Source organism: Carassius auratus, chromosome 9 (assembly GCF_003368295.1).
Source record: "Carassius auratus strain Wakin chromosome 9, ASM336829v1, whole genome shotgun sequence".
Classification (NCBI taxonomy): Eukaryota; Metazoa; Chordata; class Actinopteri; order Cypriniformes; family Cyprinidae; genus Carassius; species Carassius auratus.
The window spans coordinates 30,055,210-30,077,607 of NC_039251.1; the positions used below are offsets into that span (position 1 = coordinate 30,055,210).

Sequence of the window (22,398 nt, forward strand, 5' to 3'; positions counted from 1 at the left end):
ATAATTATGTCTATTTGTTTCTCTGTTTTGCCATGGGATAGGATTTAGAAAAGCTTCAGTTTGGATCCAGAACACTTGAGAAGAGATTATGTCAACCCCTCAGATGACCTCAGATGATGCCAACCCTGAAACAACATACAGGACCACCAAATTTTGCTATAAGTTTGATTACATCATAATACAGTAATTGCTGTTAATAGTGTTTGTCATCTGAGCGTTGTAATGCATTGTCTGTATGAGTGCAGAGATCTTCACATTGATTACATCTTTAATTGATTTTTTTCCCCCATACATTTCTGCCATATTTACATAAACTGAGTCACCACTGAAAAGCTATTACTAAATATTATAGAAACATAAATGTTGTGTGAAGTTGCTTTCCAACGATTTGTATTGTAAAAAGTGCTATACAAATAAAATTGTATTGAATGTAAAGAAATTTACTGTTACCAACTGTTAAAAATTAAGATTAATAAACTGACATATATTGCAAAGATATATTATAAATGTATTTACATAAGTTTACAGGAAATAAATATATTTAAATATTTCCAATAATATGTATTAACATATGTTTAATATATGTGAAAAATATTAAAAAGTGGCCAAAATCAAATATTTAAATATATTTTATATATTTCTAAATATATTTACGTAGCCTATATTGTATAAAGTATATTTTATTCTATTTAAATGTAAGATATTTAATATATTAATCTATGTATTATTAATATATATATATATATATATATATATATATATATATATATATATATATATATATATATATATATATCAATCTATGTGACTAATGGCTATGGGATTAATCACTTTCCATAATTTACAGATTTTAATTTTATTTTACTACTAATAATAGTTAAAACTAATTATTATTATTATGAAGTTCTCTGTTACACTTATGTAACAATTTGGTTATATGCCAAACTTTTGTTATAAGCCTTTTTGTTATAGGCATAACATTATGCGCTAAAAAGAGCATCACTCGATAGTATTAAATAATTGCCCCCTGAATGTACAGAGGTGCCGAGACGCTAAAACACAGTATAATAAGCCGAACACGAGTAAATAAACGACCTATGGGCGTGGCGCTTCACTGAAACACGCCCCGCCCCCTCCTCCCCGAGAGAACGTCAGTATATTATGACGTCACATGGTATAAACTGTACACCCGCGCGCTCTGAAGATCACTTCAGTTCAGTGAGACTCCGAGCAGAAGCGAAGACGTTCACCTGAGCAGAGCCTCGAAGTCTATCAAGACGGACAGTTGACAAAAATTCAGCAAGTTTGACAGCGACACAGTCAACACGCGTTTCTCCTGCGTTAGAGTCAGTGGAGTTCTACTTCAGCAGCTCAGTGTCAGCAGATGTTCAGCTGATGATGAATGACTCTCCACAGACAGCTGGAGGAAAAAGCTCTTCAGAACAACAGGCTTCTCCCACGGCAGCCGCTATGGAGAACCGCCCAACAGGTTAGGAATAACGGTAGAGCCCTTAAAAGTTTGTAAACATTGCAACGTCTCCGGGTGGGCGGGGCTTAGCTGGAGACAAAAAGAGGCGCGGATGCAATGTTGACAAGCGTAAACTAGCACGTTTTAGGAGGGATTTATTAAACATGGATGCAGAATAAGGATCGAAACTGTCCGAATAAGTACAGTCCCTGACTCTGCGGGACCGTGACAGCTTTTGACAGGTTGCTAGATAAAACCAACACACCAGTTCATATTATGCATATATTATTTTACCTGATATGAAGTGTGCACTGCAAGCAGGAGCATTATTTATGATATTCTCCGTCCAGTCTTTAAGCCGTATTGCATTCAACCGTCTTCTTGAGTTCTGAGAAGGAATGTCTGCCGGGATCCGGCAAAAGTGCTGTTCCTTCTATTCTGGCAGACAAAAACCCAACAAGAAGACATTTTAAAGTCAAAACCTCAAACTTCTAGCGCACCTGCTATGAGTTCTGCCTTATGTTTTGCCTCCAGCTAGAGCGGTGACGTCACAGTGACGTAGGCGATTAAGGGGTCTAGAAAATATAAATGAAAACTCTATTCTAAATAAATAGAATTAATAATAGTAAAAAAAAACTGTGAAATAAATTCTGACATATAGTAATTTAATCTAATACAGCACACCTGTAAGTGTCACACTTCATTAACTTCCATTGTATTCATCCATTGTTCTTCTTTCTATGGTTTTTACCTCAGAATTTGGCTTGAATTTTCTAGTAACGTGGTAATTTCTTTTTACCTTTTTATTTCTTTGTTTCTTCTTTTCTTTTAGAAAAACAAACCATAAAGAGGAAGACAAAAGGCATCCATGCATTCTTCCGGCGAATTGGGAAGGCTTTAAAGCTTTGCACCCTACACTGCTACGGGGACGGTATATTGTCCCCATTTCCATCCGATGATCCAGCAGATCTCCAGCCAGGTTTATCTGGCCTTGAATGGGCGTTATCAATCGATCCATGTCCATCTGGTTTAGAGCTGACAGTTAACACCAATCCGGCTGATCCTGATGGGTCATTGGTCTCAGAACCATCCAGTCTTGAGGTGATATCTGACAGTGATCAGGCTGATCCAGAGCCATCACCTGTCCCAGGTCCATCCAGCCTCGATTTAAAGTTAACACTGGATCCAGGTCTATCCAAACTGGTTTCTGAGACAATGAATGTCCCAGGACTATCTAGTCTTGATGTAACACCTGAACCAAGTCTAACCAGTATTGAGATGAAACCGGACATGGATCTAACCGAGCCCAAGCCATCATCTGTCCCAGGTCCATCTGGTTTTGAGGCAGCTGTTGGTAAGTCTACTGTCATTTTTTATCTCCTTTTGGGATTTTCATTTTACCTACTTGTTTGCTCTTTTACACTTATGCCCAATTAATAATATGCTCCTAACTTAATGATACCTTGTCAAGATTACATAAAAAAATGTCAGAACCACACGTTTTTCTTTGCATTATCCCTTGTAGCTTAATGTATATTCTTTCATTATGAGAAAGTCACAAGATGATTAATCACACAGTACATGTCCATTTTACCAGTTGTCTCATCTAACATCTGTATTTACCCAGTGTTCTTCCTTCTTCGTGATGTTTAGACTCAGTATTTGACTTACGGTTTCTAATTTTTAATTATGTTTCTATTTCATTCTTCTTCTTCTTTTTTTGTTGTAGAACAACAATCAACAAAGAGGAAGAAGAAAGGCATCTGTGCATTCTTCCGCCGAACATGGAGGGTTGTTAAGTGTGCTGCTCTCTGTGGCCAAAGGGGCAACAAAGTGGCTCCAGATCCATTTGCCATTGACCCAGTGGCTCAACAGGATAATTCAGATCTCCAGCCAGATTTATTCAGCCTTGAGTGGCTGACACTTAATGCTGAGCCAACATATCTGGAGCCATCACCTGTCCCAGGCCCATCCAAACTGAATAATGAGCCAATGCCTGCCCCACATCAGTCTGGTTATGAGCCACCTGTTGGTAAGTCTGCTGTCATTATTAATCTACTGTCACTACTTTTATTGTAATTGTATTTTTATTAGTGCTGTCAAATGATTAATCGCATCCAAAATAAAAGTTGTTTATTACATAATATATGGGTGTACACTCTGTATATTTATTATGTATATATAAATCTAAACACGTGCACCTGTCCCAGGACCATCCAGTCAGGAGATAATGCCAGTCTATGGGTCTGACATGGGTCTGGATGTTCCTGAGCTAAAACCCATTCCAGGTTCCAGTCTCGTTCTGACAGCTGCTGTGGATCTGATTGATCCCGAGCCGTCATCTGCCTCTGGTTCATGCAGCTGCAGGCGGACACCTGACACTGATCTGGACAATTCTAAACAAAAACATGTCCCAGTCCTATCTGATTTTTGGCCAACTGCAGGTGAGTCTACTGTCATTACTTCTATAATAGCTGTAGTTTTATTTGTTTTATTCTTGTTAAAAAAAAAAAAAAAAAAAAAATTGTTCCATTTATTTTTCATATTTGTTCCTACCGAATGTATAAATTATTTTTGCTCCTGACATGTATCTTAATTCCTTGTTTGGTATTCAAAATTAATTCTGTGGTATTCTAGTGGACAGAGTTTGTTTTGAATCACATACTTCCTTGTATATCATTATTTTCCTGGTTCCCTGATTGCCTTTATAGTCTGCTCTTAGCTAATGCATGGAATACAGTTTATAAAAGCCACATTATCTGAATAACTCTTCTTTCTGCCTTTTGGAGTTCATGTAAGAGAATCAAAAGAAAGTAGTGCTCATCTGTTCTTTCTGCATGTTTTCTTTTTTCAGCAAAATTTTCCTCCCGTTATGATGTGGGACGGAAGTTGGGACAGGGAGGTTTTGGCTCTGTGTATAAGGGGACTCACAGATTTAGTGGACGGAAGGTAAACTACTCCTGCTTTATTTAAAAAAAATAAACGTTACTTTTATTTTTGTCTTTGTTTCTTTTACTTTCATCATTGTTCCGTACTATTTTTTATTTTTATGTAAAAATTAACATATAGATAATTGCAAACATGTTTAAAACAATTTGTCTCTTTGCAGGTTGCTATCAAATTTCTACCTAAGAATCTCTGGAACAGCTTAATTAATGTGGTAAGTTAATTTAGAAAAACTGTGTTGACTATAGTGTAGTTTATAATGGGAAATAGTGACAAGAAGAAGCATTTTCAATTGTGCTCTCAGACTTTTAGACTCTGCTGTATCTCAATGTGAATATTACACACAGAAGTGAAAGGTCGAGCTAACCTTTTGTCAAAACTTGTTTTTCCAGCCTGGATCTACAGAACCTCTGCTGTCAGAAGTGGTTATAAATGTGATGGTGTGCGCACCTCCGAAAAGCCCCTACATTGTACAAATGATCGAGTGGTTTGATCAGCCACATCAGTTCGTCATAGTTATGGAATATCCACATCCATGTCAGACCTTGCTGGAATTTACCATGTGCCATGGATGTTGTCTGGATGAATCTGTGGCACGTGGTTTAATGCGGCAAGCGGTGCTTGCAGCCAAACACTGCATTGAACGGGGCATCTTACACAATGACATCAAGACGGACAACATGCTGGTCAACACAGAGACACTGCAGCTCAAACTAATAGACTTCAGCTGTAGCAAACGTATTAACATGTCTTGCTCTGAAGGTGAGTTGATGTAATGCTATAATATGTCTCATAATGTACATGATTCAAAGCTTATTATCTCAAAGTAGACTAACAGAGCTCTGTGATTTCATTTTCTAAAGACTTCTGTGAGCAATTAATCTCTTGCTTCCTATACAGATCATCAACAGGCGGTTGGATCAACAGTCTGGTCTTTGGCTATGGTACTTATGGAGATAGTAAACGGAGACCAGCCCATGAGTGTTTTGCAGAAAGCACGTCATCCTTTGATACCAAATTTCTCCAGTGGTGAGACAACAGCACACAACAATAATACAAACATACATTTTTGACACAATATCAGGGTGTTCAACTTCCCAGCTACTAAAAATAAAAGGGGAAACTGATAGATAGAAAACATAATGATTGATATTTAAAGTACAGTAAGTGTAACACACAGGAGATTGTCCCTGTTTAAAATTGAATACAGTACAAAATACTAAGTTTTTCAGAAGATATTCATACATGACAACATGCCTGTGCTATGCTCTCATAAAGAGCATACATGACTAACCAGCTTTTTCCACTTTGAAAACTTGTACAGAGTTTCAAGATCTGATAGAGCAGTGTCTGGTCAGGCCTCAAACCAAGACGTTAGAGCAGATCTTAGAACATCAGTGGTTTAAGCTGGACTGAGGGAAGCCAGAGGATCAGGAGGCAGGTTGTGTAACAGCTTGAGGGAAGGCAGATACTAACCAACTCTTCAGTAAAAAAAATAAATGAATAAATAAAAGCAGATCATTCATCTGTAGAGAATAGCTAGCAGACAGCACTTTACTGCAGACCGAACTTTCACCTTTCACCTGTGGCACTGAATATTACACCTACTATGGAGGTGACATTTTGCCAAGACAAATTTGTCAAGATTCTAGTATTTGGTTTTTCTCAAAAATCCTAGATAATTGTGCACTTTGGAGAAAAACTAAATGAAAGAGAATGTAGCGGTCTAGAGACAAATAGGCCTAATACTGAAGATTCGGAATGGGTTCTTAGGGGCCTTTTGCCACAGATGAAATAATCCAGGCATAGCTGAATTCATATAGTAACTAAGAGTAACTTGACAGAAAATTCCCAGTGAAGACCAGTAAAGATTTTACAGTATATTACTGACCACCAGATCTACGTTAGTTTAGGTACTGACATTAGATCAGGTACTGAGGGTAGAGTCATTTTATTACAATAGGCCACTTACCCAACCAGTACAATATAGTGCTATTTATATTTCTGTAACTATGCCTATTTTTCTACAGTGTAATGAGTTCTCTTTGTTAGCATTAGCTTTACTTAAATATTTTCTGAGTTAGACAATAAAATAATTTTGACTTAAATCAGAATATCATCCCCACCTAATTATTAAAGTACAGTAATGACTATAAATGACAATAAATGAGATATACTGACTTGTATTGTATTGACAACCATATGCAATTTAAAACTGTACATACTGCATTTAAGAATAGTTTGTATTTTTGTTGCATTTTTCTAGGTAGTTTCTTATTTATAAATTAGTTTGTATATTAAGCTTATTTCAAGAACAAAACAAAGTATCTTAATAATGCCACACACTTAGAAAAAAGCCATAAACTAGGGCAATCAATTAAAAATGAGAATTTTGAATATTTGTTGAATTTAATCTAAAAATCCACATCTGAATGCAAAAACATTGCCTTCACATTTCACGTGTGCATCAGGCAGACTTATCAATTGGTGCGTTTCTATTACCTTTCAAATTGCGCAAATGAAATGGAAATGTCAATTTTGCAAAAATGGTCATATATCAGAAAGTTTTTACGCTCGCATGAGGTGGTTTTCAGGCAATGCGAAAAAGGAATAATTAGCAAAACTGCAATGGAAACAATTTTTTCGCATTTACAGGTCACAAGGTTTATGTAAAAAGTCATATGATCATTCTTCAAGAAACTATTTGCGCAACGACTAATTTGACTATGGTTTAAACTGAAGTTTTGTATCCGACTAGCGTTAGTCGACTAGTCTAAAAGCAAGACACCCCCAAAAGATGGTAAGAAAAAAAAATACTTTGTGTGTGGGGTACATTTGAAACACCTTTGAAACATTTTAAACACCTTAAAGTGCGTTCACAACTTGTCTGATCTGTGATCTTTTCTTCGCACATGCGTATTAGCTCCCTCTTTAATCATGGGAAATTTGAAGTACATGCGTTTCTCCAGTCCGAAGATATCGGTGAAAGTTTTTTTCCAAGGTAAGTTTTTCACTTCACCACATCTCTTCCAAATTGAATAGCTTGTCATCCTTACATGACTGTTAAAGGTAACTTACATTTTGGTAAACCTTAATCTGTGCCATGCAATGTCATAAAATCTAGAGAAATGTTTAAGGTAGGGCTGGGATATACGATTATTTTTTAAACAATTAATCTAGCGATTATTTTTTTTAGATGCATCGATTAATCTAATGATTAATTTTTTCAGACTGATTCGATTTCGATTATCTCCCCATTAATTGACTTCTAACAATTTATACATGTTGATTTACATATCTGAATGAAAAAAACATGAATTCCTTAACATTGCAATATATGTTTATTGCTCTTAAAATTACAATATAAAAGACTGACTAAGAATGCATTACTTTGCACTTGTATAGAGATAGCATTCAATAAAACCTTGAAGCCTTGAAAACACATAGCTTACTGAAACAAGCTTACTGAACACATAGGGCCTAGGTTACTGAAAAAAAGTTCTTCTTTCAGATGAAAATAACAACAAATTGATGTCTAGCATTCAATAAAAGGGTCACCCAAAATACTTGTTTAGAGCAATTGAAAGAATACAGTAACCAATGTAAACTTGAAGGCTTTAAGCTAATACAGAGAGTGCGTTTCAAAAAAAAAAAAAAAAATGTCATGGAGAAAAAAAAAATCTCCGAATGCTCCACGTGAAACTTTGGAGTTCCACCCTTTTTCTACCGTGTACGGAAGTTCTAAGCGGCCATACATTATAATTTTTTTCCTTCTTGTTTTCTCGGTATAACGACTTAATTTTCTCGTTATCTCGACATAACGAAGTTCGTTTTCTCGTTATAACAACTTAATTTTCTCGTTATCTCGACATAACGAAGTTCGTTTTCTCGTTATAACGACTTAATTTTCTCGTTATCTCGACATAACGAAGTTCGTTTTCTCGTTATAACGACTTAATTTTCTCGTTATCTCGACATAACGAAAGTCGTTTTATCATTATCATGACTTCTGTGTATGGGCATAAAAACATAGAGGCAGCATCATGGATGATCGTATTCACTTTTACTTTGATCAGGGACTTACTCAAACTGAAATAGCTATGTGTCTATCAGTGATTGACAATTTACACATAAGTGTTTGACACTTGAGAAGGAGGCTGTCGGGTCTGCAACTTTATCGTCGAAGACAATATAGCGACCCTGAAAGTGTAGTCAATTTCATTGCCAGTCAGCTGGAGGGACCGGGACGTCTGCATGGCTACCGAATGATGCGTGAAAGATGCCGTTTGAATGGTTTGCGACTGACCACAGCAATGGTTAGAGAGATACAGATAAGTCTGGATCCATCAGGTGTGGAGGAAAGAAGCGGGAGGAGGTTGCGTAGGGCGACATTATGGAGTGCCAGGACCTAACTATCTATGGCACATGGACTCTTACGACAAACTGAAGCCGTATGGCATAGCAGTTAACGGCTGCATTGATGGTTTTTCGCGGCACATCATCTGGATGCAAGCCTACTTCAAAAATAACAATCCTAGAGTAATTGCTGGGTATTATTTCCGCGCTGTTGCTGAAAGAAGGGGTTGCCCTAAAATAATCCGATCCGATTTTGGTACCGAAAATGTCCACGTCAACAGGCTACAAGAGTTTCTTCGTGAAGACTCGACTGGAACTGTGCATGGGCCGTGTGTCTTTCAAGGAACAAGCCAAGCAGACCAGAGAATAGAAAGTTGGTGGGGTATCTACAGACGACAAAACGCAGATTACTGGATTGATATGTTCAAAGAACTACAGTCAGCTGGTGATTTCACAGGCGATGCAACTGACAAAGGCCTTATACAGTTCTGTTTTCTATCCATAATTCAGGTAACTGCATGTTCTTTACTCTGCTATAAAATTATCTTATTTGTTTAACACTTATTAAAAAACATTAAACGCGGCGTTTCTCTTTTGGTATGTTTACTCATGTTTGCTTAACTCCATTAGGCAAATGTAGCCAAACTGTCCAATCACCCTTTCTTATTATTAGACTTGTAATCTGTTTGTATAATTTAGTTCACATCTGCTTGTCCATATAAAAAATTTTGAGGAAAAATGCTAAAATGCTCTTGCCTATAGGACCTGGTCCATGTATTTTGGTCATTTGATTTTCTATTTAAAAATAAATAAAGATAAATGAGAAATGGTTTGATTTTCGTTTTTTCGTTTTGTTTAAGAAACGGAAAACGAAAAATGTAGCTGGATTTTTCGTATTTTTGTTTGTGGGTAAAAAATGAGATTATGCTTTAATATTTGTTTGAATGTGTGGGCGGCGCTGAAACGCCCCTTTCATCCCTTCTGCAGAACTGTACTGCACCAACAAGTGGCAACCGCAAGCTCAATTCATTTTCACCAGGAGAGAAGCGGCAGACAGCAGAGTTCATTAATCCTGCGGATTCTTTGCTAGTGGTGCTTGCAAGATAAAATAATAATAATAATAATAATAATATTAATAATAAAATAAAAAATAATATTATATTTTCCCGGCTGCTGCATGTTATTGACAAAGCAGACTTGACAACTTTATTCATAAAAGGCCATTTGAATTTTACTTTAGCCTGTGATCTACAACGACATGGAGTAAAATATAGGCCTACTAATAATTTTTTGCCTACTTATTTTATTCTAGGCCATTCATAAAAAAATAAAATGGGAAAAACCCAAACCCACATTTATAATACAATTTATATTAAAATAAGTTAAGTTTTCCCCATAATTAGTCTACTTTAAATGTTTTAATTATAGGCTATAGGCTACTTAGAATTATGAACTGAATTCACGAATAATGTAGATGACAGTATGGTGTGACATCATTACAGATAATGAGTTCAGACGGGAAACACTGCACCTCTCGTTGGTTTCATTTGAATTACATAGGCCTAAATATAAAATTATTATTATTATTTTTCTATTTAAATTGATTATTTTAATAGTAGACATGTCCAGCTATGGTTCGTCTGATGCATAAGCCTGTTTCATTTCTGACGTTTCATTTTTTCAGATTTTTTAGATTAACTATTGGATATATAGTATACATTGAAAACGGCATAGGCATGGAACAAATACCTGCCCCATCCAACCACTAAACTTCTGTTAGTAATAGTGAAATTGGAAAACCCATAAACAACAATACTATTCCAATCTTAATAGTTTTTACAATAATTCCTTTTTTTTTCATCTTTGTGAACTGTATGTAATGTGTAACATGACATAACTTTAAATTTCTAATGATAATATAGTACACTTGTTCACAAAAATATATGAATCAGTTGCTGCAAATAAAACGATTCAAATGCAAATTTACTGCTTGCACTGCAACAACATATTACTTAGATTTACTGCTTTATGTATAAATGGAAAAAAGGTGTGAACATACTTGAAGAAATACCTGATGGGAAAACCTAAAACTGTCCCATTCAAATCAGTCTGATAAACTTCAATTAGAAACAGTAAAATTGGAAAATACATACACAATGATACTATTACATTAGCAATCATTTTTCAAATTACTCCCATTTCAACTTAATGAACTGGATATTATGTATAACATGAATTGACTTTCAATTTATAATGATAATGAAGTATACTATTATTTACAAAATACATAAATCAGTTGCTCCAAATAAAAATTCAAGAGAAACTGTACTGGTTTAACCATAGATTATACTGTTGGATGTAAAAATGAAAAAGTGTAAACATAACCGGAGCTATCCTCAAATGAGCTAAAACTCTATTAGAAATAGTGTAAAACTTGAAAACCCATTGACGACCATACTATTCCATTCACAATAGTTCTTAAAATAACTTTTATTTCAACTTAATGAACTGCATAACATTAAAAAATGAGAACATTCCTTTCAGTATATATATTTTCAGTCAAATTTAACAGACATTTTTTTTCATGCTGTTCAGGCACTTTAGCTTTAACACTCACATGTCTATGACATATCCATTAGCCACACTCCACTGTTCAACACAAAGCAATACTCTACCCTAAATTCTGCATAGGTGCTGTAGTCACTTGCCAGTTCAAGGTGTTGTGAACAAGTGTGGGCAATGGGCCTTCTTGAAAACTCATTCATTTCGGTAAATGTTACCTGAATCGTCTTGGAGAGAAATAAATCAGACCCTGTGCAGTATCTGAGAAAAAGACCAAGCTCCTTCTGGTCCCTCTCCCTAACAAACCGCAAGAGATGATTTGATACTGTTGTTTCAGAAGGGGACATCCTTTGTGGGAATCTGAAGGATTTTGCCACATTTCTTGCCTTTGGTTGAAGATTTTCAGTTATCTTGTCCAGACTTTCTGCTGTCATGTTTTCCCCAACAGATCGCAGAATGGGTTGCCAGCATTTTATTATGTTGGCTGGTTTTTGCACCATCTCTTTATGTGCAATTTCAGTTTTCATTTGGAAGCACTGTGCAGTTGTGACTGCTGAGTACACTGAGGACTTCATCCATGTCAGCACTTTGAAAGTCTTGGAGTGCTTCATTTAAAACATCCTTCTCTGTTGGACTAATGTAATTGAAAAACACCTCCATAAGACTAGTTTCTGGTGAAGGAAGGGACAATGCTTCTTTTAGAAAAGGAGGTGCCAGCTGAATTGGCAGGTAACCAAAGCGCACCCATCCAATGGCAAAAATCCGTGCAACAGCTTCCCACTCTCTTTCTTGGTAAGCATGATGCAGAGTTGGTATCTTGTACGTTGTTCCACAGGTTCTTGTTGCATAAAATGTGTCCCAAAATTCAGTAATACAGTCTTGGAACACTCCATCCCCGACGCCAGCTTCCTCCTCACCATTTTCGAGTACACGTTTAATTGTTACATTGTCATGTAGAATGTTATTGTCTGAGAAAGCCTGAATCATATCATTCACACAGTGAACTCTGCGAATCACTACTTTCAGTCACATTTCTTGGGTTTTCAAAGAACAAGTCATTGTTTGATGGCTCCTGGGTGTCAGCTGCCTGAGGTGGATCTTCTGGCACTGTTTCTATAGCATCTGTGATTTCATAGAATGAGCTACCTGGAACAAAGACTGTATCTGGCTCAAATGGAACTGTTTTCGGTATTGTTTCAGTAAATGTTTCGTTCCCCGCACAATCAACATGTACAGGTGAGTATACAAGTGTGTCAGAGACCATGTCAAAGGATGTGTTCACATCATTACACAGGAACACCACTTCATCATCAGAAGACTGGAGTACATTGTTACGCGATCTGACAGGTGTAACAGTCGGGGAGTGCAAGGTCTGACTTCTGTTCTGATTGTTACATCCTGAAGGACATGGAGATACGTCTGGTGTGGAAGTAAGCCGGGATCTTACAAATTTGTCAGTTTCATCAAGAGTCAAATTTGTGTCAGTTTCATCACTCTGATCAGAATCCTGATCTTTCAGTCTTGTGCACACATACAGTCTAAGAAGTTGGTAACGTGTTGCCTCGTACAATCCACCAACTGTCTGATTTTCTTTGATTGGTTCTTCAGAGCCAGTGACACAGAGCATAAAGTTGAAATCGTCAATATTCCCTTTTACTGATTTACCATTAGGGAAAAAAAGTTCTTTCCCGATGTTCAGAACATTTAACACTGTGTCTCCTTTTTTAACAACAATTTCTCGTGTTCCACCTCCTTTGGGTCTTCTTACTTGTTTGTAGCTGCTATCTTGGTAGTTCATCCACCCAAGTTCAATTTTCCTTGTCTTGCTTTCAGCATTCTTATTGCCAACTCCTTTTTTTTCCTGATTTTGAATTGCTGGTAATTTCATTTTTTCTCTCAATCGGTTGATCAATTTCTGTTTTCTGTCTACATTCCCATGTTCTTCTGCATTTATCGGCATCCAATTTTTTGCAAAGACTCTATCGCCATACCGAGGAATATACTTAGACAGTTCCTCTTCATTCATTAGTTTCGCTACAGCAGGATCAATCTGAAATACACCAATACACTTGAGTCATTTGCATACTGTATATATACATTTATCTGTGATTATAAAATTTGCATAATTTTAAACACATTTTTATGTTACAAAAATAATCTTTATTAAATGAACTGTTATTTATAAACGGTTTTCCTTTGGGGCCTGAAATGTTTTTTTTTTTTTTTTTTAAACAATTCTCATAATTTATAAACTAACTGAACTATTGAATATTTTTGAGCTTGTTGCAATACTAAGTTCTGATTTATCAATCGCTGTTATTTAGTTCATAAATTATCAAACTTTTTAAAATTATCAGACAATTTTTATATTTCATTTAATGACAAATTTTACAAAACATTATTAATATAAAAGAGATGGAACAGTATAGTAAAGTCAAGTTATGTTTATTACAGATTTGATTTTACTCATAAATTGATAAACACAATTATAAAACCCCATAGGAAAATCTGGAAGTAACCAGCTGTGAATTGGACTTTCTGGGTTCGGGTGTCATACCTGAACCACTCTAAGATGTTCACATCTACTGGACATTGTTTGCAGTTGCATATAAAGTACAGTGTAGGCTATATAAATGAAGGCAATGATTTCAATGCGTGGTTTAAATATTAATTTAAAGGTGCTATATGGGATTTCTTCAAGTATAATAAGCAAACAGCTATTTCCAATGTAAAGATAAGGTGTAGATTAGAATGACTTTAAGCAGTTCTCAATCCCAGTCCTCGTGTCCCCTGCACTGCACATTTTTTTGTGTTTCTCTTATCGCTTCAGATGTTTGTTCTATTCCAGGGTTCCTAAAATCTGGACCTCGAGATCCACTTACCTGCAGAGTTTAGATCTAACTCTAATCCATCACCTGAGCATGCTAATCAATGCCAATGAATGTCTTTGGGATCATTAGAAAAATCACAGGCAGGTGACTTTGATCAGGGTTGGAGCTAAACTCTGCAGCGCATTGGACCTCCAGGGCAAGATTTGAGGAAGGGGGTTCTATTCGAACATAAGTGCCCTGCGGACATTACAGTGGACATCATATTCCACCACGATATCAGGTTGAAGCGAACGTTATTATGTTTCATTTAAAGGTCATTGTATGGATCGTGAATTTAAATTGTATTTATTTACAGAATAATTTTGTCACACCCTAGTTTCCTTCGTGTGTGAAGACGTGCAGGCCGTGGCGTAGCGCTAATATGTGAATGAATGTTCCGAGGAAGTAAACTTCAGCTGATTTCCTCTGCTATAGGGATCAATGAACTGCGGTCAAGCTTTTTTTTTTTTCTTTGTCTTTCTTTCTGCGTGTAATCGTGCACTTACTGGGTGCTGAGAGCAGTCAAAATGTATGGAAAGAAGCTGTCATGCACACGTTTCATTTACACTTTTGCTTATTTTAACTTAAATTTTTAGTTTTTAAGTACATTATTTTTGTACATAAACGTTTTTATTGTACATTAATTATTATAAAAAGTTTATTAGTGTTATAATGTTTTTCATTCAAAGTTTTTTTTTTTTATGTTTGTGTGTGTGTGTATATATGCATACTTAAATATAGTGTGTGTGTGTATAACAAAATGCGTCCTAGCACTTCCAGTGTGTCCGATATTCCAACACTAATCATTTTTTTTTCCTTTTATAGGTTAGGTTAGCTCACTCTTTCAATTCGTATGTCTTCAGAGTGACCCTAACTATAACTGTATTCATTTTCATAGGAATTTTACTGTTTTGGAGAAAACTAAAGGCAAAATCACCCCAAATAATCGCAGTGCAGTTAATGCACGGAGCTCACTTCTATTGAGCTGGTTATCTGAATCAGGTGTGTTAACTAAGAGAGACATGCAAAATATGCAGAACTGGGGATCGCAAGGACTGGAAGCACACGTGTGAAATGCAGTCGGAGATTCAGTGCTCTAAGAGTGCTCGAAAAACCATATTTTTTGTAAAGCTTCTTTACAAAGGCATCGAATTATTTTTGCATCACCGAATCATGATGTTTCTGTTTATCCCTTTAAAACTGCTTTGAAACATAAGCATTCTTCACTGTTGCGTTGTGTGTACTTCCAGCTAACTTTAGAACTTAACGTGTGACCATTTCAATGACCAGAAAACATGAATACTGAAGCAAACCTCATGCTATTCTAGAATCTAACATCTAGAATCTAACAAGTAACATACCTTATCTTCCTCCATTTTTGTCAGGTTCTCCTCAGGGACACCCCTCTCTCTCAATGCAGAGATAAAGTCCATATTTTGTGCAGGAAATTAGTAACTTTATGATGAAGATTTCAGCCGCCTAAAGCATTCACAAATGGCGCGGGGTTTTCTCGCGATAGCTACAATTACGTCGTGAGAAAATGGGTTTTACGTTGACATCACGAGAAAATTAAGTCGTTATAACGAGAAAACGAACTTCCTTATGTCGAGATAACGAGAAAATTAAGTCGTTATAACGAGAAAACGAACATCGTTATATCGACACAACGAGAAACTTAAGTCGTTATAACGAGAAAACGACCTTTGTTATGTCGAGATAACGAGAAAATTAATTTGTTATAACGAGAAAACAAGAAGGATAAAAATTATAATATATGGCCGCTTAGAACTCACGTAGATTTAGTATTTAGATTTAACATTTAATATTTATATTTAACTATTTAAAAGTCTATATAAAAGTCCGAGCCAAAAAGGAAATAATTAGATGTAAGCACAGTTTCAATGAGATCCACAATACAGGAAGTGCTAGGTGTGCAGCTCAAGCGCTGATTTAAAAAGAATTCTACTGCCTTTAGCCCCCCTTCAAAGGGTACGTTGGTGTAAAGAGACTCAATGTCCATAGTCACCAGGATGCAATGTTCATCTGATAATTGAATAGGTTGAATCATATTGATGAATTCCATAGAGTCTTTTACATAGGATGGAAGAGAAGTGACGAGTGGTTGGAGAAAATGATCCACGAATGCTGCTATTTTCTCTGTTAGAGACCCAATGGCTGCCACATCCTGGGGGTACATTTGTATAGGTTTTATGGATTTGGGGGAGAGTGTACAAAACTGAAGTGACAGGAAAGTCTACTACCATGAAAACATGTTCTTGTTTTGTAATTTCTCCAATTTGTAGGAGGGAATCCAACTTTCCCCTTATACGCTGTTTGAACTCCTGTGTGGGATTACGATTGAGTTTGTTATAGAAAATCGTATTACTCAACTGTCTCTGAATTTCCATATCATATGCTGTCCGGTCCATGATGACAATAGCACCACCCTTATCTGCACTTTGGATCACCACTGACTTATCTTATATTAACTAAATTAATAAAAAGCCATCTATATACGTATAGGTAGATGCATGCTTGCAAAGATATATATATTTCCCCTTTTAGAAGTGTTTAGAATTAACAGACAGGAACATATGTGAGTGTATTCTTTCTCCTAGGGTCACAGGGTCAGCTAAAAGAGTCAGAGGGAGGCCTTCACTACGTGCGCTGCAAGGGACGAAAAGACATACTACACTGTTACATGTCTAAATGTATACTAGATATTAAGAATCCTGTTATATCCTGTATTTCTATTCCTCAAGATGTCAGCCTACTATGTTTGTGTATCCATCCGTAGTGATAAGAGACTTGCCAGTGCTAGAGGACCTTGAATTGTAGATATGGGCTTTGTGTGTGTGTGTGTCAGCACCTATGTTCGGTACAGAAGAATAGTTTCTGCTGACATCTGGACCTGAGATGAGGTGTCTTCTTCACCCGTGCTGACGCCTGCTACAATCATTGGAGATATGCTGAAGATGTTTATGCCCATGTGAAGATTGTCTAAGTTTATCTAGGTTTTGGAAGCAATCAGATTGCTGCTGACCAGTGCTTTGATGCAACTAATGTCTTCTGTCTGGAGTATAACTATGGTTGAGTTTGTATTGTACGTCAGAGTGGCCTACGAACTCCTTCGAGAGTGTTGAAGGTGACTTCTGCTTATGAAACTGCAAACTATTTTCTTCAAGTAAAATTATTATTATTAATTGAACTCATCTCTGACTCCTGGTCTTCATTGCAACAACACCTGGTCCTTGGGTTTTAACTGTAAATTCCCCTAACACTAGTGAACTGGCAAATTATAGGCCTATTTCCAATCTTCCATTTATGTCTAAACTTTTAGAAAAAGTTGTGTCTGCTCAATTGAGCACCTTCCTGCACAAAAATGATCTGTATGAAGAATTTCAGTCAGGTTTCAGGCCCCACCATAGCACAGAAACTGCACTTGTTAAAATTACAAATGACCTGCTTCTCGCATCAGATCAAGGCTGCATCTCATTCATAGTCTTACTTGATCTTAGTGCTGCGTTCGACACCATAGATCATGACATACTCATAGATCGATTACAAAACTATTCAGGTATTCTAGGGCAGGCTCTAAGATGGTTTAGATCCTACCTGTCCGATCGCTACCATTTTGTTTACTAAAATGGGGAGTCATCTCATTTATCATCAGTAAAATATGGAGTGCCACAAGGATCCGTCCTAGGTCCCCTTCTATTTTCAATATACATGTTGCCCCTTGGTAATATTATTAGAAAATACGGAATTAGCTTCCACTGTTATGCTGATGATACTCAGCTATATATCTCAACGATACCAGATGAAACCTCTAAATTATCTAAGCTAACAGAGTGTATTAAAAATGTAAAAGATTGGATGACCAATACTTTTCTCCTATTAAATTCGGAAAAGACAGAGATATTACTTATTGGACCAAAAAAACAGTACACAGAATCTTGTAGATTACAATTTACAGCATGTAATGTTACTTCCTCTACAGTCAAAAACCTAGGTATTATATTAGACACCAAATTATCTTTTTAAAATCATATTTCCCATGTTACAAAAACAACATTTTTCCATTTTCAAAACATTGCCAAGGTACGAAACATGTTACATGTTTCTGATGCAGAAAATTTAGTTCATGCATTCATGACCTCTAGAATGGACTATTGTAACGCACTGCTGTGGGGTTGTCCTGCATCTTCAATAAAAAAGCTAAGTGTAGTCCAAAATGCAGCAGCTAGGGTTCTTACCAGGTCAAGAAAATATGATCATATTACCCCAATTTTACAGTCTCTGCACTGGCTACCTATTACACTGAACAAAATTCTAAACGTAACACTTTTGTTTTTGCCCCCATTTTTCATTAACCGAACTCAAAGATCTAAGACTTTTTATAAGTACACAAAAGGCCTATTATCAAATATTGTTCACAAATCTGTCTAAATCTGTGTAAGTGAGCACTTCTCTTTGCCGATATAATCCATCCACCTCACAGGTGTGGCATATCAAGATGCTGATTAGACAGCATGATTATGGCACAGGTGTGCATTAGGATGGCCACAATAAAAGGCCACTCTTGAATGTGCAGTTTTACTGTATAGATGGGTCTGGGGTGGGACGCAGTGCAACACATCTCCTTCGCATAAAGTTGATCAGGTTGTTGATTGTGGCCTATGGAATGTTGGTCCACTCCTCTTCAATGGCTGTGCGAAGTTATTGGATATTGGCAGGTAGTGGAACATGCTATCATTTAAGCCGATCCAGAGCATCCAAAAAATGTCTCGTGAGTATACTGCCATCCAAGAACTGGGTTGTTTTCAGCTTCCAGGAATTGTGTATAGATCCTTGCAACATGGGGCCATGCATTATCATGCTGCAACATGAGATGATGGTTGTTGATGAATGGCAAAACAATGGGCCTCAGGATCTCGTCACGGTATCTCTGTGCATTCAAAATACCATCATTAAAATGCACCTGTGTTCATTGTCCATAACATACACCTGCCCATACCATATCCCTGACCACCACTATGGGACACTCGATCCACAACGTTGATATCAGCAAACCGCTCACCCACACAATACTATACGCGCTGTCTACCATCTCCCCTGTACAGTAGGGGTGGGGTTGGCGCAGTGGATAAGACGCATGCCCTTGGTGTGAGAGACCCGGGTTCGAATCCACTGTGAGGCACCAATGTGTCCCTGAGCAAGACACTTAACCCCTAGTTGCTCCAGAGGCGTGCGACCTCTGACATATATAGCAATTGTAAGTCGCTTTGGATAAAAGCGTCAGCTAAATGAATAAATGTAAATGTAAATGTAATGTACAGTGAAAAACGGGATAAATCCAAGAAGAAAACACCTTTTCCAAAGTGCCCGACGCCATCAAATGTGAGCATTTGCCCACTGAAGTCGGGTATGATGATGAACTGCAGTCAGATCGAGACCCCGATGAGGACGACGAGGCTGCAGATGAGCTTCCCTGAGATGGTTTCTGACAGATTGTGCAGAAATTCTTTGGTTATGCAAACCGATTGTTGGAGCAGCGGTCCGGGTCAGGTGGTTGGTCTCAAACGATCTTTGAGGTGAAGATGCTGGATGTGGAGGTCCTGGGCTGGTGTGGTTACATGTGGTCTGCGGTTGTGAGGCTGATTGGATGTACTGCCATATTCTATCAAATGCCTTTGGAGACAGCTTATGGTAGAGAAATGTACATACAATTCACGGGCAACAGCCCTGGTGAACATTCCTGCAGTCAGCATGCCTGCATTCAGCATGCCATTTGCACACTCCCACAAAACTTGCAACATCTGTGGCATTGTCCTGTGTGATAAAACTACACATTTTAGAGTGGCCTTTTATTGTGGCCAACCTAAGGCACACCTGTGCAATTATCATTGTCTAATCAGCATCTTGATATGCCACACCTGTGAGGTGGATGGATTATCTCTGCAAAGGAGAAGTGCTCACTTACACAGATTTAGACAGATTTGTGAACCATATTTGAGAGAAATAGGCCTTTTGTGTACATAGAAAAAGTCTTAGATCCTTGATTTCAGCTCATGAAAAATGGAGGCAAAAACAAAAGTGTTGCATTTATAATTTTGTTCTGTGTAAGTTCCGTATCAGTTACAAAATACTATTACTTACCTATAAGGCCCTTTATGGTTTAGCTCCTGCGTACCTAACTAGTCTTCTACCACTCTACAATCCTTCACACTCCCTAAAGTCACAAAACTCCTACCTAGGATAGCAAAGTCCACTAACAGAGGTAGAGCTTTTTCAAATTTGGCTCCGAACTCTGTAATAGCTTTCCTGATAACGTTTGTGGTTCAGACACACTCTCTCTGTTTTAATCTAGATTAAAGACATCTCTTTGGCCAAGCAATCAAATAATGCCATCTAGTGCTGGGAGGTTTGACCAAAAATGTATATCATGTTTTTTTTTTATTATTATTATACCAGTTTTCTGGTTTAATTTTATTTTTATTTTTTTTATTTTTTTTATGCATAATCAGGTGTACATTGCATTTTCTGCTGGTTGATATTCCAAGACGTGGTTGTGGCTAAGGTGCTGGAACAAATTGCTCGTGTTGCCGCCTTTTGTGACAATTTTAGCCCAACAGCACTGGCATAAAACAGATGTTTGGTCGATGTCGAATTTTTGGAAACCAAAAAACCTCCAAACAACAGACCAGATACCTCTTTTTGGCTGTAACGCCTGTTTCACACATAATCTGCCTGCAGTGCGTATGCAGTCCGCAGCACAGACTCATTGTGCTTTCACACGGGACGCGTTTGCAGTCCGCTACTGATCCGCGCCGATTTAGTCTTTTATCAAAGAACAGTAAAAATCTTTCATATAGACATTAGTTTAAACTCAATAAATATAAACAACGAATTATTCATGCATTTTACTTCTAGGTTTGTATAATAAGCTGATCAAGCAAGCGGCAAGACATTTAAACACAATAATTAGCCTACTTTTCTTGTTAAAATGTTTAAAATTAAAACACCAAAGACAGAAACAGTCTCATGCATTTTGCATTTAAATCTTTATCACAAGCAATCCCAAGGGTCTTAATGAACTTTGTTTTTCTGCTGCCATACAAGTGAACATATATATTGTTTTCCTTGTTTTCCCTCTAAAAGTGCTCTTTTTCTTATTTTAAACCTAGCCAAAAACCCATGTGACTGCGTTTCCATGTCAATCCATGTTCATTTTTTCCCCACGAACACTGCACAGCAAAAATAGACTCAGTACGTTAACAATCGCAGCACTGCTGCAGACGATGCACCGCTCCTTGAACGCACTGACGGACCACAACCTTGTGCAGCTGGAATCCGTTAATACTTACTGCAGACGGACTATGTGTGAAACAGGTGTTATAATGTAACACCACGCCTCGCAGTTGCTGCTTAGAAGTGCAACATTGTAAAGGGTCTGTCTGAAACAGTGTCGCGCGGGCGCATCATCATAACGAAAATATAAACCGGTTTTCGGTGTGAACCGGTTTACCGCCCAGCACTAATGCCATCTCATATTCTTGAACTGCAGTTATACCTGATCAAATGCACACTATTATTCTTTAGCTTGGGTTAAACAAATACATTTTAGTTGGTTGGAGCAGCAGCTATGCTAATTATGTCTATTTGTTTCTCTGTTTTGCCATGGGATAGGATTTAGAAAAGCTTCAGTTTGGATCCAGAACACTTGAAAAGAGATTATGTCAACCCCTCAGATGACCTCAGATGATGCCAACCCTGAAACAACATACAGGACCACCAAATTTTGCTATAAGTTTGATTACATAATACAGTAATTGCTGTTAATAGTGTTTGTCATCTGAGCGTTGTAATGCATTGTCTGTATGAGTGTGAAATGTGCTGTTGCAGTGTTGGGAAATGTATAAAGCAACCCAGAACCAAAGCAAAATTGGAGAAATTAAAACAAGAACAGAGATAACCCAAAAATGAAAAGGAAACAAGTGCTGAAACACACACGAAGAAAACTCAAACAACTCCAACCCAAGTCCCCAAACCTATCACATTAAACAGTCTCCTTTAAAATGAGTACACCAGACAGGTGCAGTCAGTGAACCACCCATTAGGCTAATTCGTAGGCACAGAAAACAATCACCACTCTCCCGGAAGTGCAGGGAACTTCACATTGATTACATCTTTAAT

General features: G+C 37.2%; 1 protein-coding gene across 4 annotated transcripts; it reads left to right on the forward strand.

Annotated features, from left to right (window-relative positions):
- Positions 1-1,141: 1,141 nt before the first annotated feature.
- Positions 1,142-17,405, forward strand: LOC113108994 (aurora kinase A). 4 transcript variants are annotated; one of them, XM_026272447.1, is made up of 10 exons: positions 1,144-1,489; positions 2,301-2,822; positions 3,198-3,500; positions 3,679-3,912; positions 4,323-4,417; positions 4,578-4,628; positions 4,807-5,176; positions 5,315-5,443; positions 7,338-7,415; positions 16,821-17,405. In XM_026272447.1, the coding sequence occupies exons 1-10, from the start codon at positions 1,396-1,398 to the stop codon at positions 16,997-16,999; spliced, it is 2,055 nt and encodes a 684-aa protein (XP_026128232.1). In that variant the 5' UTR covers positions 1,144-1,395; the 3' UTR covers positions 17,000-17,405. The 4 variants fall into 4 exon arrangements, with proteins under 4 accessions (XP_026128233.1, XP_026128232.1, XP_026128234.1 ...); XM_026272449.1 differs by lacking the exon at positions 16,821-17,405 and adding an exon at positions 8,610-9,817 and having other exon boundaries at positions 1,146-1,489; XM_026272448.1 differs by lacking the exon at positions 4,578-4,628 and having other exon boundaries at positions 1,142-1,489.
- The last annotated feature ends 4,993 nt before the right edge of the window (positions 17,406-22,398 follow it).

Excerpts from the sequence above, each read along its gene's own strand:
- LOC113108994 (XM_026272447.1), top strand. The coding sequence starts at position 1,396 with ATGATGAATGACTCTCCACAGACAGCTGGAGGAAAAAGCTCTTCAGAA. Across the intron at positions 5,177-5,314 it reads TAACATGTCTTGCTCTGAAG|ATCATCAACAGGCGGTTGGA; the intron begins GTGAGTTGATGT and ends CTTCCTATACAG. Across the intron at positions 7,416-16,820 it reads GGTGAAAGTTTTTTTCCAAG|GGTCACAGGGTCAGCTAAAA; the intron begins GTAAGTTTTTCA and ends TCTTTCTCCTAG.